A 17,972-nucleotide genomic window follows, 5' to 3' on the forward strand; every position below is an offset into this window, starting at 1 on the left:
ATGGGGATACATGTTGGAGCAAGCAAAGCCTGTACCAAAGGGATGGCCTTCAATTAAACAAAGATGGAACCAAACTGCTGGCACTTAAAATCAAAAAGGTCACAGAGAAGCTTTTAAAATGACACCTGGGGGTTGCCAACAGGAACTGGTTTCTGGTTCGGCAAGCAAAATCCCCTAAGGTGTGAGGGTGCAAATGTTTCAGATAAACCAGAAGGGGGCAGAATAGAGCCAGCAGACGAAAACACATGGCAGCTGGTCAAAAAGGTCAAATCATGGTAAGGGAGATAGCACACGCCCACACCAGGTAAGAGACTCAGCGTCTAGGTGTTTATATAGCAGTTCCAGAAACCTCCGAGCCAAGATGGGCAAGTTGGAGTGCTTGGTTAATAATGAAAAGATAGATATAGTGTGCATAATAGAAACCTGGTGGAATGGTGAGGACCAGTGAGGCACTGTTATTCCTCGATACACACTCTACAGAAAGGAGGGGTGGGCTGGGGTGGAGTAGCACTGTACATTAAAGAAGGGATAGAATCCAAAAAGCAAGAAAACCTAGGAGGACCAGAGTCCTCCACAGAAACCCTGTGGGTGACAATCCAACGCCTGAAAGGAAATATGTTACTAGGGACATGCTATCGCCCTCCGGATCAAAATGCAGACAGTGACCTGGAGATGGAGAAGCAAATCAGAGAGCTGTCAAGAAGAGGCAGTGTTGTAATAATGAGTGACACCAATTACCATCACAATAGACTGGGCAAATTCACATACAGGTATTGACAGAGAAGCCACATTTCTAGACATGCTAAATGATTATGCCTTTGAACAGGTGGTCACATAACAAACCAGAGAGAAGGTGACCTTAGACTTAATCCTGAGTTAAGGGGACAAATCCATGTGTGGATTGGTTGAAAGACAGGAAACAGAGGGTAAAATAAATGGACAGTTTTCACAATGGAGGGAAGTAAGAAGTGGGGTCCCCCAGGGATCTGTACTGGGCAGTGCTTTTTAACTTGTTCATAAATGATCTAGAGGTAGGGGTAACCAGTGAAGTGGCCAAATTTGCAGATGACACTAAACTGTTTAGGGTACTGAAATCCAAAACAGATTGCGACTCCAAAAGTATATCTCCAAATTGGGGGAGTGGGTGAAATGGCAAAAGTGGATCAATGTAAGCAAGTGTAAAGTGATGCATATTGGGGCAAAAAAAAACCCCAACTTCACATATACACTGATTGGGTCTGAGCTGTCATTGACTGACCAGGAGAGAGATCTTGGGTTTGTGGTGGACAGCTCATTGAAAGTGTCAACACAGTGCACAGCAGCTGTGAAAAAGGCAAAATCCATGCTAGGGATCATTAGGAAGGGGATTGAAAACAAAAATGTAAATATTATAATGCCATTATACAAACCTGTGGTGCAGCCACATTTGGTGTACTGCTTACAGTTCTGGTCACCATATCTTAAGAAGGACATTTTAGAACTGGAAAAGGTACAGAAGAGGACAATCAAGATGATCAAGGGCCTGGGGCACCTTCCTTATGAGGCAAAGTACAGCATCTGGTGCTTTTTAGTTTGGAAAAGAAGAGACTGTAGGGGAGACATGATAGACTTGTATATAATTATGCATGGAGTAGAGAGTGGACAGATACATGTTTCTCCCTCTCTCACAACACCAGAACCAGGGGCCATCCCATGAAACTGAAGGCCAATTAATGTAGGACCAACAAAGGGAAGTGCTTTTCCACACAGCACATAATTAATCTATGGAATTCTTGGCCACGAGATGTGGTGACAGCCAAGAGCCTGGAGGGCTTTAAGAGGGGTTCAGATAAATTCATGGAGGCTACTAGTGGCTATCAATGGCTACTAGTCTGGTGGCTATAGGTTACCTCTAGCCTTGGAGTAAAGATGCCTCTAAATACCAGTTGCAGGGGAGCAACAGCAGGAGAGAAGGCATGCCCTCATCTCTTGGCTGTGGGCTTCCCAGAGGCATCTAGTGGGCCACTGTGTGGAACAGGATGCTGGATGAGATGGGCTTCCTTGGGCCTGATCCAGCAGGGCTCTTCTTAGGAGGCGGCTCACAATAGTCCTCAAGCAAGAAAAGAATGATTTGCAATGCATGACATACTCAGCATTTGTAGCATGCTTTTCCAGTGTGCGGACTGCAGAGTGTGTCACATGTCTTCTCTGGGTGTAAAACTGCAGCCCATGGCTACGAATGCCCAAACTGCGCAAGGTGTGGGAAGCCGGGTTGTGGTCAGAGGAGAGTGGTTTACAGTGGCCCTGCAAAGCAGTCCAGGGCAAGTGTTACTATCAGACAATTCTCCCACCAAGAACACTTTATTACACAAAGATGAAATGGCAGATGTGACAAGTGAAACCCAAACCAAACCTAGCTCTTTCAGTATTGCTCCCTTTTCTTCCTAACCTGCTGCTGATTTTTAGAGAAAGGAATCTGATAAACCTCTTTCAATAAATACATAAATACATAATTAGCAGCGGATTGATCACGCCCTCCTCCTCCTCAGCATCATCGTTCTTTCCAGGACCGGGAATGCAGCCCGAGACTCCTAGAGCACAGCTACTCCGGAATGAAGTGGGGCTTGCCTCTGAGGAAGGATGCATAGGAGAAACCCCTGGCAGCTTGGCCCCACTTCCAATGCCCCAGGCTTCTCGTATGACAGTGTGGGAGGTAGAAATGAGTCGATCCCCTTCCTAATCACCTTAAGGGTGAAAATTGGCATCTAAATATGTGTAGGAATCCCCACCACCTTGGGGGTGGATTCTGGGCAAGCAGTGCCCCTTCTGGTGGGAATGGGGGATCAGAAACACATTCAGAAGGAGGCCCCTTTTCATCCCCAAAATGTTGGAGGGCATGTTTTTCAGGAAGCATCAGGGCAGGTGACTTGCCACTCTGGATGGTGAAGATAGATCCACCTGTATACGGAGACCTTTTGGGAAGAGACACTGCTCTAGGAAGGAGGCCGTTGTATTTGGTACCCAGAGACTCCCCCTTGGGTCCTGTGGAGTTCACAGCAGCAAAGAAGGGAGTTCTGGAGGTGGGAAGGGTCTCCCAGGAGAGATTTGGGATGGTATCCCTCAAGCAATGATGAGCAAAGCAGAGGCCTCTTGGGGGAAGGGGAATGTGGCCGGGAAGGGAGAGACCCCCAGAAGAACCGCCGGTGCCCCAAAGTCCCAAAGAGGATATGTGTGTGTGTGTGTAGAAACACATTTCTATCCTGCTCTTCCTCCAAGCAGCCCAGAGCAGTGTACATGGTTACATTTCTGCTCACAACCACCCTGTGAGGTAGGTTAGGGTGAGAGAGAAGGGACTGGCCCAGAGTCACCCAGCGAGGGTCATCGTCGAATGGAGATTTGAACTCGGACCTCCCTGGTCTTAGTCCAACACTCTTAACCACTACACCGCACTGGCTCTAGACCCAGAGGAACAGCGGCCGTTGAGAGGGCAGTTAGCTGATGATGCGTAGCCCTTTGTGACATCACCCATCGCTACGATGTCCTGTGGAAGGAATCATCGCTGGCTCCCTTGTATGAATGTGAGAGTGGAAGAGAGAGGGTGTCTGAGTGAAAGGGTGAGAGAGGGAGAGTCTTTTAGAGCGAGATTGAGAGAGATTGTGGGAGTGACCAAGAAAGAGAAAGAGAGAGAGATTGATTAGAGAGTAGAGAGAGAATATCGGAGAGATTTGAGGCAGGGATTTGTTTGGGATAGGGAGTGGGAGGCAGTTGGGGCTTGGGGTTAGTTTTAGTTTCTGGTAGTTTTTAGTGTTTTGCTTTTCTAGTTGTGTTAGATTTAGTTAGGTCAGGAGGGATTGGGAGTGGGGTGGAGGTTAGTCTTGGTTTAGTTCAGGAAGTTTTGGTTTTTGCTGTTCTGTTTGAGTTAGATTTAGTTAGGTTCAGTGTTAGTCTTAGTTGTTAGTCTTAGGTGTTAGGGTTGAAATTCTTCATCGGAGAAGAACAATCCTGCTGATTATGTAAGTCTTGCTTTAATTCTTCCTTTCCATTTCATTTATAAACCACCTAATAATGCCCTTGCTAACTGGGCAAAGAGGCACCTTTTTAACGTGGTGATTCTCTTTATTTAGCAGGGGGAGAGTAACTGGCCCTCTCCACCCCCAGCACAGTACCTCCAGTGACTGTTGCTGGTGTCTATCTTACGTTTCTTTTTAGATTGTGAGCCCTTCGGGGACAGAGAGCCATCTTATTTATTTATTTGTTATTCCTCTGTGTAAACTGCTTTGGAAACCTTTGTTGAAAAGCAGTATATAAATATTTGTTGTTGTTATCTCAAGGCAGTGTGCACAACTGCAAGCAATAATAAAAATCTATAAAAGCAATCCAACCAATTTTAAAATCAAAATTTGTTTAAAATGGTTTAGAAAAACATTCTGTTGATGGAACTGCCCCGGAGTGATGGGCAAAACACCCCTAAATGCATTCGGGCTTGTGTAGGGGGGAATTAGCGAACTAGAGTGGAGCAGTCCCACAACAGAATAAATTTGTGCAAAGCTCTGGACACGGGGAAATGAACTGAGAGAGAGTAGGTTGAGGTTCACAAATACAATTGGGTTATTGAAGGGTCTAGGGCTACAGTGGGGAAAGTGTTGATTAAGGCTAACTTGGCAAAGAGGCACCTTTTTAATGTGGTGATTCTCTTTATTTAGCAGGGGGAGAGTAACTGGCCCTGTCCACCCCCAGCATAGTATCTCCAGTGACTGTTGCTGGTGTCTATCTTGTTTCTTTTTAGATTGTGAGCCCTTTGGGGACAGAGATCCATCTTATTTGTTTATCATTTCTCTGTGTAAACCACCTTGAGCCATTTCTGGAAGGGCAGTATAGAAATCAATCAAACAAACAAACAAATATTACTCAAAAACATTACCGAGATTAACCAGGTAACTTCCAAAGCGGCCATTTGAGCTCGGTGTCCGAATTCAATGAACTCGAGGCTGGCTGGAGGAAGAAGGCTTCAGAGAAACAGATTTTCAGACTGAGGAAAGAATAGTGATAGGGAGAAGCCCAGAGGGGCGCAATGGTTAGTATACCACCTCACTCCTTACGGCTCCAATGCAACTCAAGGACCTCTTTCCTCTGGACCAGACCGAGATGCAGGAGGCAGCAGCAGAGAAGCGAATGCCGTTGTGGGGGTTAAGCAGCAGGGGTAGATCCAAAAGGGGTCTGGTCTCAGTGTAGCCAGCTTCAAATATTGGGGCCAGCCAGGACCCCTCTTGGTGTTTCAGGGCAAGAAGCCTCCTGCTCCAGCACCCACCTCCTTCCTGAGTCTTTTCTCAGCTCAAGAGCCCTGGAGGAGTTAAACCTGTCCTTGGAGGGAAGGGTCTCCACCCCGCACCCAAGAGGCTCTGGAGAGCTCATTTCTGCCCCGCCCACAGCCCTAAGATGTCCTTTTGGAGATGGGCTGGCCAGAGCTGTGCCAGGGGGGGCCAAAAGGGGCTGTGCCCAAGCAGGCAGGCAGCTGCCCACTGGATTCCTGGCCAAAGAGTCCGGAATCCGAGTGGAGATTTGAGGACTGACGTGTGCAAGCCAGTGTTTAGCCTCTGTTAATGGAACTGGCCCAGGGGTGTTTGGTCAGCAACCCAACATCCCGGCTTTGTGGGGGAACTAGCTCTTAAGGGGGTCAGTTCCACCAGCTTTAATGTGTGCAAACATTTGGACTCAAGAAATCACTGGATTGGGACAGGATATCATCTCAAAATTAAAAGTAGAATTTATTTGAGGGCGGGGAATACAGGAAGAGAATTCTGTGGTTAAAGTAATACAGTTAAAAATAGGTTACTATGCAAATTAACTACGACAAGTTATTTCTAACTGAACGAGCAATCAAGTCCATTTCTAAATAAACCAATTGCAATGAGGCCTTTTAGCTTAAGGTCTAATTGTGTAAGTTCTCAGGCGGGCAATAGAAAGAGGCTTGAGAGACGTGGGCAGCTTAGATTTCAGGAAGAGATAGGTGGGGGCCCAAGAGTGGGACAAGGGTTCACCTTCACCTGATGTGGACGATGGGGCTTCTGGGCTGCAGAATCTTGATCCCCATTCCAATTTGCTTTGTTGGCAACCAAATCTAGGGGCAACGAGCCCACTGCCAACTAAGTGAACTGTTCCTCAAGTGTACCGTAAACTGAGAGCTCACGTTGCTGTGAAGCTCCTGAGCATATCCAAAGTGCAATCTCCAAGCCTAGAGATGCAGCTGCAATCAGGGAGGCTCCTGGGAGTCAGGCAGAATAAGCATAGTTGGTAACATCTCCCTGGCTGCTCTGCAGGGATTCCTCACCCCACCCCCGGGTCCCCTTTCTGCCCCAACATTTCTGCCCAATGGCCTTCTTCTCACCGTCTCCCTGTTCTCTTCTAGGCTGGGCAGGGTCTGAGCCTTCCTGCCCAGGAGGACCAGTAGAGTGGCCCCCCCTGGATGCCCCAGGGGAGCCCACAGCCTCCCAGTCAGCTGCCGCCCCATGGTGGTGCATCTGTGGGTGGAAGAACTGGGTGGCCCCCGCTACCTCCCTCACTGCTGCCCCGCTGCCTCCCTCGCTGCCACCAGCTGGGGAGAGCAGCAAGCCAGGGCCGTCAGAGCCGCCTGTGCAGGCTGCTGGAGGTGAGGAGGAGGTGCCCCATTTCACAGGGGACTGTGGGGCCAGGGAGGTGGAGGAGAAGGGGAGCGGTGGCCTGGCTGGAAAGGCAGCCTGCTCATGTGGTTCTGCCTTCTCCACCTCTCCCTTACTCTGCAGCTTTCACCCCCTACCCCGTGGTTACTGCCAGGCTCCAGACAGTGGAGCAGCCCAGAACCCTGAAGGAAGGAGGAGGGAAGGTATGGAACTTCCCTCACCCAGAACGGCCCCTGGGAAGCCCAGACCCTTGTCCAGGGTGCTGAAAAACAGTGGGGTGGCAGCCTCTCCTAAAAGGGGGCCTGCCTGGTCCGTTCCGGAGAAGGGAGAGGGAAATCCTGCCCGACTCAACAGCCCCATTCTTGCGCTTTTCGGGAGAGGAGGGCCTGGATGAACTTCCTGATGGCTGTCGTCCAGGCATGTCAGGAAGGCCGCAGGAGAGGGGAGTGACGCCTCCCCTTCTCCAAGGGATTAGCAGCCCAGGCCATGCTGGTGAGTGATCCGGGGCAGGGACATCTGGGGCGGATGAGGGGCTGGAATCCTGGATGGGCCTCAGCAGGGTGGAGGCAGCCCTTGGATCTGGGTGAAACCCAGGCCGGAGAGGGAAGACAGTTTTGGTGTGTGTTTTTAAGACAATTTTTAAAATTAAACCAACAAACTACCAAAGCATACAGTACGTTACCATAGCACAACTGTATACAAAAGATCTGTTTCTACATTGTGTATACATAGATTTACAGATATGAGGTTGGAAAACAACAGAGTTGTGAGGTATATGTAAACCATACTGTAGCCCAAGGGAAAGGAGAGGGGTTGGGCGGATCTGGGGCGGGACTAGGGAAGCCCCCCAGGGGCTCTGGGGTGACTCCCTCCTGCTCACTGTTCCTTCCCAGGAGGTGATGGACAATATTTGGGAGGACCCCATTCCCCACCACCTCTTCTCTCTCTGCATGGAGGCCATCACCTCCTTGAGGTACGTGGGGAACGGGCTGGGTCTGGAAGGGGAGGAGTGGTGTGGACAGTGGTGGGTACCCCCCAAGGAGAATTTCAGGGACACCAAGTGGAGGGAAGAGGTGGGATGGAGCCCAGGAGGGCCAAGCAGGGGGAGTGACCAACCTATTGGTGGCCCTCCACACCCTCAGGCATTGGGGAAAGGTCTGGGGAGGCCTTGCAAGAAGGTCTCCCCATCCTTCATCCATGCCCCCCCTCCCGGGGCTTTGGAGGAGTTGGCGACTTGGGAGAGACGACTTGAGTGCCACGAGATCCAGCTTTCTTCTCCTGCCTTGCAGGCTGGGGATGCCTCAGATCAGGGCCAGGGGTTGAGGTGATTCCTTTCCCCTCCTGTACCTGTTTCTTGATGGTATTCTCTCCCCCACCCAGCCCGGCTGGCTTTCTAATCTTTCTCGTTTTCTTTTGGCAGTCGGATGAAGCCATGCTTCGGAGGGAAGACGAACAAAAATTTATATTGGAGTCGATCTTCTGGATCAGCCACATGGTCAGAGAAGGGCCAGAGGAAGACAAGGAAGTAAGTATTGATGGAGCTCCACCACCACCCGCCCCCCACCTAGGCAAAGACTCTGCCTGGACCGGTGCTACTTTGGTAGTCCGGCCTGCATATCCCCCCACCATGAAGACAGGCGCTTTGAGCCCCCATGAGGGGAAAGGACAGGCAGAGCACCTGGGAGTCCCCGAGGAGGGGCCGGGAAACCCCTCAGGCCAGCAGCAGCCACACTCTGGCTCTCTCTCTCCACTTCAGAGCTCATCCCCCACCCCCATGCACGAGAAGGCCCTGCAAATCATGCTCCGAGGCCTCCTGGAAGAAAAGCCCACCCTGACCCATCTAATCCAGATGGCCAATGTAAGTGGGAGAGAGGAGGGTGACATCCTCAAAATAGTGAGAGAGACGGCCCCTGGGCCCAGAAAAAGGGGTCCCTTGCCCTGCCTTGCTGGGTTAGAGCTGCTGGGTTTTCTTTAGTTTATCTTTTTATTCCAAACCTCAAGGAGGAGCATTGAAAAACCAATGTGCCCTGAGAGGAAGGCAAGAAAGGAGGCACCCAGGCCAGGGAACTCTTGTCCTCGGCTCTTGAAAAGACCAACAGCCTGAGATAACGTTTTATTAATCTGTTATTTGCTTCTTTTAATATTGTAAAGTGCTTTGGGTGCCTTTGTCAATGCAGAAAGGTGATATTAAAATGTAGTCAATAAATGTAGTAAATAATTCCAGGGTGTTTGCATACTTCCACCCTCCACAGACATGATCACTTTCCAGAGTACTTTTGAAGCAACACTTTTTAGGCGATTATCTGGTGGTGGGCTCTTCTGGGGTCCCTTCGCAGACTTGGTGGAACCCACCCAGGTCCTCTGCAGCTTCTCATTTGGAGGAAATGTTTCCTCCTACAGGCCATTGACGTGGAGATCTACAGTGAGCATGAGCGGGAGGCAGCAGTTGCGGAAAGGGCTGGCCTGTTCCTCCTCAACCTGGCCATTGGGCCCCCCTTCCACTTTGAGATAAGTCTCCCCCATGCTGGCCTGGCTCTGCTCCAGCACCCCACAGCTCCCCTCCTCCAGGTTCCAGGGTGCCCAGAAAAGCTCTGATGGGCCTTCCTTTCTCCCTCTCTCTCTACAGGCAGAGCAGATTGAGTGTTGGCCATTCAACAGGCCAGGCCAAGGGCAACGGCAGCCATTTGTCCAGTGAAGGTAATGTCCATCCCGAAGGAAAGGGGGCTGGCAGAGCCCCCTCCCTATTCTGGGCCTCAGCAGCTCCCTCTCTTGGCCCACCATGGGTCTTGTAGGAGCCCACTCCCTCCCTCTTCCTGGCCCTCCCCAGAGCCCTCCCCAAAGCCAGGGCCATGACATCCCAATCCCCCCGCCAGGGAAACATGGTGCTCCCTGGAAAGGCCTTGCAGCCAAACTGCAGCTGGGGAAGCCGTCTCTGCCACTCCCCCTTGGGAATCCCTGTCCTGAAGCTGCTTCCCTTCCTCAGGGGCAGGCAGGGCCCTCTACCCCTTTCCAAAGTCAAGATGTGCTGTAATTAATTTTCTTGTCTTCATTCCCAACCAGATTACCTCTCCCGGGGAGCTCCTGAATTCGGGGATGACTGAGAACTCCTGGCAGACCTTGCGGCCAAATTCAGGTGGGAAGCCTTTAACCCTATCCCTAACTCTTTGGTTATTCCAGCCCCGAAGCCTCTTCCTTTCCTCGGGGGTGGGCAGGGCCCTCTGCCCCTTTCCCAAACCAAGCCTTGTTCTTGATTAACTCTCGTGTCTTCTTCTCTCCCAACCAGAGGACCTCTTTGAGCCAGAACGAGAAGACTTCGGATTTTGCATCAGTCTCCAGGAATAGCCCACAGCCACTGCGAGGTCCAGAGCAACCCTGGTCAAAAAGCAAAACCCCAGAAGAAGAGCTCCATCAGGGCCAACAAGATTTGGAGCATCTTGCCCAGCTGGAGGCACACCACCATCTAGCAGGAGACCATCTTTATATATAGTGGGCACAGCTCTGCAAGCTGGTTGCCAAACTTGGCAAAGAAGAGGAGCCGCTCAAGCGGGAGCGGGGAGAGAGAACAGCGAGAGGCAGAGTGCCCACTGGAGGAATAGGAGCACCTTCACCCCAAGCAGCACGAACAGGAGCAAGAGATGCTTCTGCCTTGACAGCAAAAGCCAGCCAAGGTCACCCCAGAGGGCTCCATTGTCTTCACCCCTGGAGAGGATCCCCACGTGGTTCTCGTCACCTTTGGATGGGATGAGCAGAACCAGGATCTCCAGGAGGGCAAATCCCTGAGTGGTGTACCCATTGTGGTTAATGGGGATCTGGCCAAGGGCTGCAGTAGCATGTCAGAAGGAGGGGATGTCACTTGAGTCATGACTGAAGAGCTGGTGCACCAAAATCCTGCTTTTAAGTGATTTTTTCTTAAAACACCGCAGCAAATGTCAGGAAAAGGCATTGACTAGAGCTCTGACATAATCATTAAGATGACAAGAGGAAAGCATGCTTTAGGACTACAAATAGAACTGCCTTGCCTAGATGTGAAGAGAAGAAAAACCAGCCTTCAAGAAGCAAACTCTTGGAAAGTTCTAGTTACAAAAACTCTGGATATGCTCAAGTTGACTTTTTTGGACAATTTCCATCAGCTTGCTTAAGGTCTTCACTGGTTTAAAAAGAGATTTTACCAGCAAAATGATGTCAAGCACACCATGCATGTTTGAGAAGGGAAGGGAAGAAATCTATTAGTGTATACAAAGGCTCCCAGTCTAGGACACGAGGTTTGGAAGGCAACTTTGTGCCAGGAGAATCTGTCTGCAGCAGAGAAGTTGGCAGGAAAGCCCCTCTGAAGACAGGAGCAGAAATCCCAGAAGGGCTGGGCTGCACTGAGCCCCAAGCCTGTGCCTAGACCAGAACCAGAGACTGCCCAGCAAGCCAGAGACAGAGAAGAGAGAAAAGACAAAGAACTCTGTGTAGGGCCCAGTATAGGGTCAGCTAGTGAGTGAGGATTTCCCAGCCTTTTATTTTCCCTGGTAGGTTCTTTGGGTAACTATTTTTAGGGATAGGGTAAAGTCATGTCTTAATGGAACTGATTTCTTTTTAAGTAAACTTTCTTATTCTATAAAGATTTGAAGCTTGTTGATTTGTCTCCACTCCATGCCTATGCGTCTTTCCACTTTACTGAGTATTTTGAGGGTTTGGTAATTTTGAACAAAGTTGTGTTGTAGTGGACTCAGCCATACAAAAAGTCTACTTGGTGGCAGCAGCAATACTTTAGGAGGGATAGGCAGTTGTTCCTCCACGGAAGCAATCAAAACCACCAAACTCCATCCCAATGGAGGAGACAAGAGAAATAAAATGTGTTAGAAAAGAAAGCTTTGTCGAGGGATTCCATTTGACCACTCATTAAGGCTGTAATACTGAGCTGGTTGGATTCCTGGGTTCAAAGCCCTGGATTGACTCAAGATATAACGTAAAGTTGTGCCGTCGAGTCTGTGTTGACTCCTGGTGCCCACAGAGCCCTGTGGTTGTCTTTGGTAGAATACAGGAGGGGTTTACCATTGCTGGACACCACCTTAATAGACCTGCAGAAACAGTGGAGTCCAAGTTGGCCTGAATACAGGAGATTTTGTCCGCAAAGAACCCATTAAAAGCATTGCAGCAGAACAAAGTCCTGGGGGATTGGTTTGAATTGGAAGGAGCCTGAATCAAACTCCTCACAACCCGGGACAGCACTGCTAGACACGAACCCGCAGAAGCAATGCGTGCACACCAGAATTGGTTTTTTGCTGTATGCACTGCCTCTGAATAAACCTTCAAGTGGGCTCTATGCGGTGTCCTGTCATGTTCAAGCCGAGTTCTCCTCCACTTGTGCTTCAGTTGCCTACCTTGCTGCTTCAGACCCCATAACTCCTCTGTATACCAAGGGGCCACTTTTAAAGCAGATTGGAAGGGACGCTTGGGAGTGATCGTGTCTACTGCCCTGGTGAGTTCCCTATTCCAGGTTCCCACCAGGGCATCGACAGAGTCTCTGGCAGGACCAACATCAAAACCCTCCAAGGCTTTTTGGAATCCTTCTAGGTCCAACAGCCGTCTCAGGCGGACCAACTTAATAGGTCCTCCACTCCTGCAGGGGTGGGTTGTGGCTGTGAAACCAACCTTAACCAAGTAGTGGTCCATCCATGACAATGGGGAAAACAGAGGATCCCACACCCACGGAACAACCCCCCTGATCCAAACAAAAGACTAAATCAAGTGTGTGGCCGGCAACATGAGTTGGTCCTGAAACTAGTTGGGATAGGCCCATAGTTGTCATGGCTGCTATGAACTGAGCCACACCAGACAAGTCAGCCTCACAATAGATATTGAAGTCACCCCGAACCAAAATTCTGGGTGACTCCAACACCAACTCCAAGACCAGCTCCGTCAGCTCAGTTAGGGAGTCAGTTGGGCAGCGGGGTAGACGGTATACCAACAGAATCCCCAATCTATCCCTAGTTGCCAGCCTTAGAAAGACACACTCAATATAAGTCAGCTGTCATACAGGGGCCCTCGTAAGGGAAATGGACCACAGCCACTCCACCCACCCAACCCCCACCCACTTCCCCTAGCCTGCTCCACAACAGAGTAGCCTGGTGGAAGAAGCTGGGCCCACACTGGGCCACTAGCCTCCCCCATCCAGGTCTCAGTTATACAAGCCAAGTCAGCTCCCTCATCCATGATCAAGTCATGGATGATTTCAGTCTTATTCTGAACTGACCTGGCATTGCAAAGGAGCAAGGCTAGGTTCTGTGGGAAGTTGGAACTGCTCCCCGAGGCCAGAGAGCTGACAGGGCAGCTGGAAGTGGAAACAGTTACTAAATTACTGGTTTCCCTTCCCCTGTAATGGCCAACTGCTCTGCCAATGCCAATTCTTCTATTCCCCACCACAACAGTAATAGTTGCCCCAGAGCCACTGGACACACACCCGGCATCATTCTGCCCAAGTGAACCCAAACACATGACAACAAAAGGCCTGGCACAACCCAATAAAAGGGAAGACTAACAACATTCAACCCAGACCTCTAACCGTACTTTATAACCCATCCCCAGTCCCTCACCGAAGGCCCGGCACCAAAGGCCGGCCGCCTACAGGCAGGCTTTTCTCCAATATATGCTGCCAAGTACTCCAGAAATCTCTCCTCTCACAAGAGATCTCTGGTCCTTAGGGACAGGTGGAACTCAGATAGAAGGCACAGGTGGAATACAGCAGCAATCGGGCTGCCACAAGCTGGTCCTTCAGAAGGTCTGGAGCTGCAAAAACAAACTTCCTCGGCCAAGACAGGAATGCACAGCCAGGGTGAGATGGCTGTTGTTAGTCAGGAGAGGTCAGGGAGCTGGCAGAATCTACCCACTTCCTCTCTTCACCCTCTCCGACCTCCCAGATGCTCTTAGTGTACCTTCCTCCAATATATGCTGCCAAGGACTCCAGAAATCTCTCCTCTCATGGGAGATCTCTGGTCCTTAGGGACAAGTGGAACAAGCCAAGCACTCAGAAGTATCTGAAACAGAAATATCTGAAACAGAAAATCTGCCAGGGTTGGACCCTTAGATGATGAGGGCGTGAAAGGAATGATTAAGGAGGATAAGGAGATTGCAGAGAAGCTGAATAAGTTCTTTGCATCTGTCTTCACGGTGGAGGATACTGACCATATGTCCACTGAGCTTCTCAGGGTTGAAGGCTAGAGAACTGGGCCAATTTGAGGTGACAAGGAAAGATGTTCTAAACCATCTTGAAAAACTAAAAGTGAACAAATTGCCAGGGCCAGATGGCATCCCTGAGCCATTTTTGGAAGGGCGGTATAGAAATCGAATTATTATTATTATTATTATTATTATTATTATTATTATTATTATTATTAATCCACCCAGGACTTCTGAAGGAACTCAAATGTGAAATTGCTGATCTCCCAGCAAAAATATTGTTCCTATAATAATAATGTAAATTGTTCCTATAATCAGGCTCTGTACTAGAGGACTGGAAACTTGTGACTCCAGTTTTCAAAAAGGGATCCAGGGAGGATCCAGGAAACTACAGCCTGGAACCCAGGAAGCTGCTGTATACTGAGTCAGACCATTGGTCCATCTAGCTCAGTATTGTCTTCACAGACTGGCAGCGGCTTCTCCAAGGTTGCAGGCAGGAATCTCTCTCAGCCCTATCTTGGAGAAGCCAGGGAGGGAACTTGAAACCTTCTGCTCTTCCCAGAGCGGCTCCATCCCCTGAGGGGAACAATATCTTACAGTGCTCACACTTCTAGTCTCCCATTCAAATGCAACCAGGGCAGACCCTGCTCAGCTAAAGGGACAAGTCATGCTTGCTACCACAAGACACAAGACCAGCTCTCCTCTCTTTTAGACCAGCTCTCCTCTCTAGAGCCTTTAGGTCCAGGCTCCAAAATTACCTAGGTGTACCTTTGGCAGGAATAGTTAACTTGTAGCAAATGAATGGGCTTCCTCCCACAACTTAGTTGTATAATCAGGTGACTTTCAGCCCGAGCTAGCCCAGGCAGGCTAAAATCCACATTTCAGAGGATAAATTCCACCAGCCTGTGACATCACCCTCTAGTCCTCACACTCTCGTGGCTTCCTCCTCATTTATTGCCACCCTCTTTTTGCCAGGGAAGAGCACCCAAGATGGCATCATCATCCTAGAGCAATGGTTCCCAATCTGGGGGCCTCCAGATATCATGGAACTACAACTCCCATTAGCCCCAGCTACAATTTATTGTATCTGGGGGTGATAGGAGTTGAAGTTCAGCAACATCTGGAGGCCCCCAGGTTAGGAACCACTGCCCTAGAGCAACCAGTTTCTATTGGGCAGCAATGCTATCTTGCGATACACTCATAGAAAACCAGCCACTCCAGGAAACCTGGTGCCCACCAAATGGGACAGGCCACCTGATTGGAGATAGGGGTAGCAGCAGGGGGGCCAGAGATGATGGGCAGATGGGCTGCAAAGAAGGTGGATGGAGAGCTCTGTGGATGAGGAGCTCTGCCTCAGGCAGCACCTCTGCCTTCAGGCCCTTTACTATTTTTTACATTTACTACATCATCATCATCATCATCATCATCATCATTTCTTGTTTACACAGTCAGACAGGTGTTACTGACTGGTTTGTTTTATCCAGACATCGAGTCCTTCCCAAGGACCTGGGATGGCTGAATTTTATTGTCAATGTTGTTGTTGTTGTTATAGATATCGTCACAGAATATAGGCTGTTCCCAGTAAAGCTGCTTTTTGTAATTGGCTGATGGTGATTTCTGTGGCCCCTATTATTATTATTATTATTATTTTACATTTTATATCCCACTCTTCCTCCCAGGAGCCCAGACTGTCAGTTGCTACTAAAATCTGTGCCCTTTTGAACTGAGGAGCATGTTCTTGTTTCATGCATTAAAATTGAATCTGTGGTTCCTTTTTTCAGTTCTGTGTTTTGTTCTACTTTAACACAAGATCCTTCTCTTGGCTCCCCCCACCCCTTCTCATCTGTGCTTGCTTCGTGTCTTTGGGGTTTTTTTGTTTTGTTTTTTAATCGCTCTCTCTCCTACCCAGTTGCCTGGTAACCGGTCTCTTTTCTGTTCTGAAAAGAGGGTGGAGTGGGAGCGAAAGTAACTACAATCTGGGGGGATGCCCATACTGGACTTTCCCTTCCAGCCGTTTATTTTATCTTTGCGTCCCTTCCGGGGGATGGCGGACACTGCAGTGCAATGTATGCCCTGGCCTGTGTTGTCTTTATACACAATGTACAGGAATCGCTATAGAAATGTTACCTAATGCTATCACAGTGCTGACCATTGCACTAGACTGGAAAGAAGTAGATCTCCCCCTGTTGTTGTTTGTTTGCTTGTTTTTAATATGTGGACAGAGACCCGCCTGCAAACTAGACCCCACAACCAGGCCCACCACCAGGCAGGCAGAATCTCTGTATACCAGGCCAAGATTACTGGGGAAGCCCAGATGCTGGGTCCAGATTCATAATCTAGCTTCACAACCTAAAATGATGGCACCTGAGGAGGACACAAACAATGGGGATAGTGGAGAAGTCAGGAAAAAAGTACAGATCTCTTTCTACCAGCTGAAACCACCTTTCCCACTACAACAGTAATTCCCTTCCTTAAAGGTTGTGTGCCTTTAAAAGCATTCAACAGATGAAACTTCCCCCATCAAAGTGCCATTATAATGGAGCAGATAAGGTGACAGATTTGGACTGGGACAGCAAAGCGGGGTTGAGGTGGCCTTCAGCCATGATTTACTCAGTAGCTTTGCGCAAATCATGTCTCTCTCTGCCTAACCTACTGCTGGCTGGCTGCATGGTTGTGGGAATAAAATAGAATAATTTGTGTTTGCCACCTTGAGCTCCTTGGTGAAAGAGTGGGGCACTCGTCGAAATCTCATGATGAAATGAAATCAAAGCATCTCCACTCCAGCAAAAGCTGCACCTCTGTCAAGCATCTCTTAAGGCATAGGAGCGTTGCCAAAAATGAAAGAGGTAGCAATCCTTATAGGGAGAACTAGTGATCCCAATGTGAAAACGCACACTTATGTTTCTCTGGCCTCCGGCTTCCGTTCCCAGGGCCGCCCTTCCCCTGTTTGCAGCCATTTCCTGCAAGCTGTTTCCGAGGGATTATTTTCACCCCGTTTTCTTCCTGTCAGAGGGCAGGAAGGTCAGCTTCCTATACAGAGGAGAGTGCTGTTGCCTTAACAGTCACTCTTATTCATACTCTGCTCTGCAACGTGTTTTACAGTCCTGATCATTTTCACAAAAATCCTACAAGGCAGGACATTAAATGTTTTACAGATGGGAAATATTCCTGTGGCACCTGAAAGACTATTGTGGCATAAGCTTTTGCAGATATAGGGCACACTTGGTTGGAAGCTACACGTTACACACAAAAGCATGGAATGGGATCCCAATCCCCGCTTTCCACTCCAGGGAGCTGACGGCAGTGTAACGTAGCCCCCGCCCCCGCCACCCCCGCCCCTCAATTTGTCCTCACAACAACTCAGGTTAGGCTCAGAGACAGTGTCTGGACTTTATTATTCTCATGTGCCAGGCAGAGTGTCTGGTCCAACAGTAGATGCCTCTCAGCTTCAGGGTAAGCCCAGCTTCCTCCTGCTTTCACGACTGAAATGACAGACGTGCATACCAGCAAATCAAATGCTAGTACAGCCATCAGTCTAGCCCCTCCCACCCCCCATTCTTCAGGCAGACTGCCCACCTCTTTAAAAAATATGTTTTAGTGCCGCATAAAGGTTCGTGTATTTATCCATTCATTCATCACCTACAGATTTTATTTTTAATTGCAAAGTTCTTTCTGGAGTTTGGAGGAGAGAGGCCTCTTGGTGACATCATGGGATGTTGTTTTCTATCCATTAGGGTTTATGTTTTGTTGTTTAGACGTTTGTCCCAGTGGGAATCCTGTAGAGAGTGTAGGGGGTGGAGTCAGAAAGGAACAGGGGAGGCAAAGGAGGAGGAGAAAATGAAGTTTCTGAATAAACTCTTAATTACATCTGTATAAGATCACTTTGTGTTTGTGAGGGAAGCAGCTATAATGCAGGGAGCCAATCTGCATCATGCACAGCCAACTAGGCAGCTGCTACAGTACACATTTGCAGAACTCCCCTCCTGCCCGCCCCCAACAAGTTCAGCCTTAGAGAAGAAAGGCATGTTTGGACTGGAGGATCCTTGTCAAGAGTCTCCATTGCTCTTAAAAAATTACTTCTGCCTTCACACTAGTTTTGCCCCTACATCAGCAGTCCTTCCTGCCAGCATGACCTTGGAACCAGATCTGGCTTCCTCCTTTGAGAGAGGAGGA

At 49.2% G+C, this 17,972-nt stretch overlaps 1 protein-coding gene across 6 annotated transcripts in view; it reads left to right on the forward strand.

The window, feature by feature from the left end:
* Positions 1 to 11,244, forward strand: part of DUSP9 (dual specificity phosphatase 9) — a 36,661-nt gene extending 25,417 nt beyond the window's left edge. Inside the window, exons 4-9 of one of the 6 annotated variants that reach the window (XR_008317142.1) lie at positions 7,529 to 7,608; positions 8,056 to 8,160; positions 8,392 to 8,493; positions 9,262 to 9,332; positions 9,696 to 9,768; positions 9,919 to 11,244. Coding sequence is in view for 2 of the 6 variants with exons in the window: in XM_053300280.1 (XP_053156255.1) it covers positions 7,529 to 7,608; positions 8,056 to 8,160; positions 8,392 to 8,493; positions 9,036 to 9,230 (482 nt within the window). In the remaining 4 variants the exon portion in view is untranslated. Of the gene's footprint in view, positions 1 to 7,528; positions 7,609 to 8,055; positions 8,161 to 8,391; positions 8,494 to 9,035; positions 9,242 to 9,261; positions 9,333 to 9,695; positions 9,769 to 9,918 lie in introns of those variants that run through there. The other 5 variants (XR_008317145.1, XR_008317144.1, XM_053300280.1 and 2 more) reach the window with 5 other exon arrangements.
* The last annotated feature ends 6,728 nt before the right edge of the window (positions 11,245 to 17,972 follow it).

The sequence above is a fragment of the Hemicordylus capensis genome, chromosome 2 (genome assembly GCF_027244095.1).
Source record: "Hemicordylus capensis ecotype Gifberg chromosome 2, rHemCap1.1.pri, whole genome shotgun sequence".
In the NCBI taxonomy this organism is placed as follows: Eukaryota; Metazoa; Chordata; class Lepidosauria; order Squamata; family Cordylidae; genus Hemicordylus; species Hemicordylus capensis.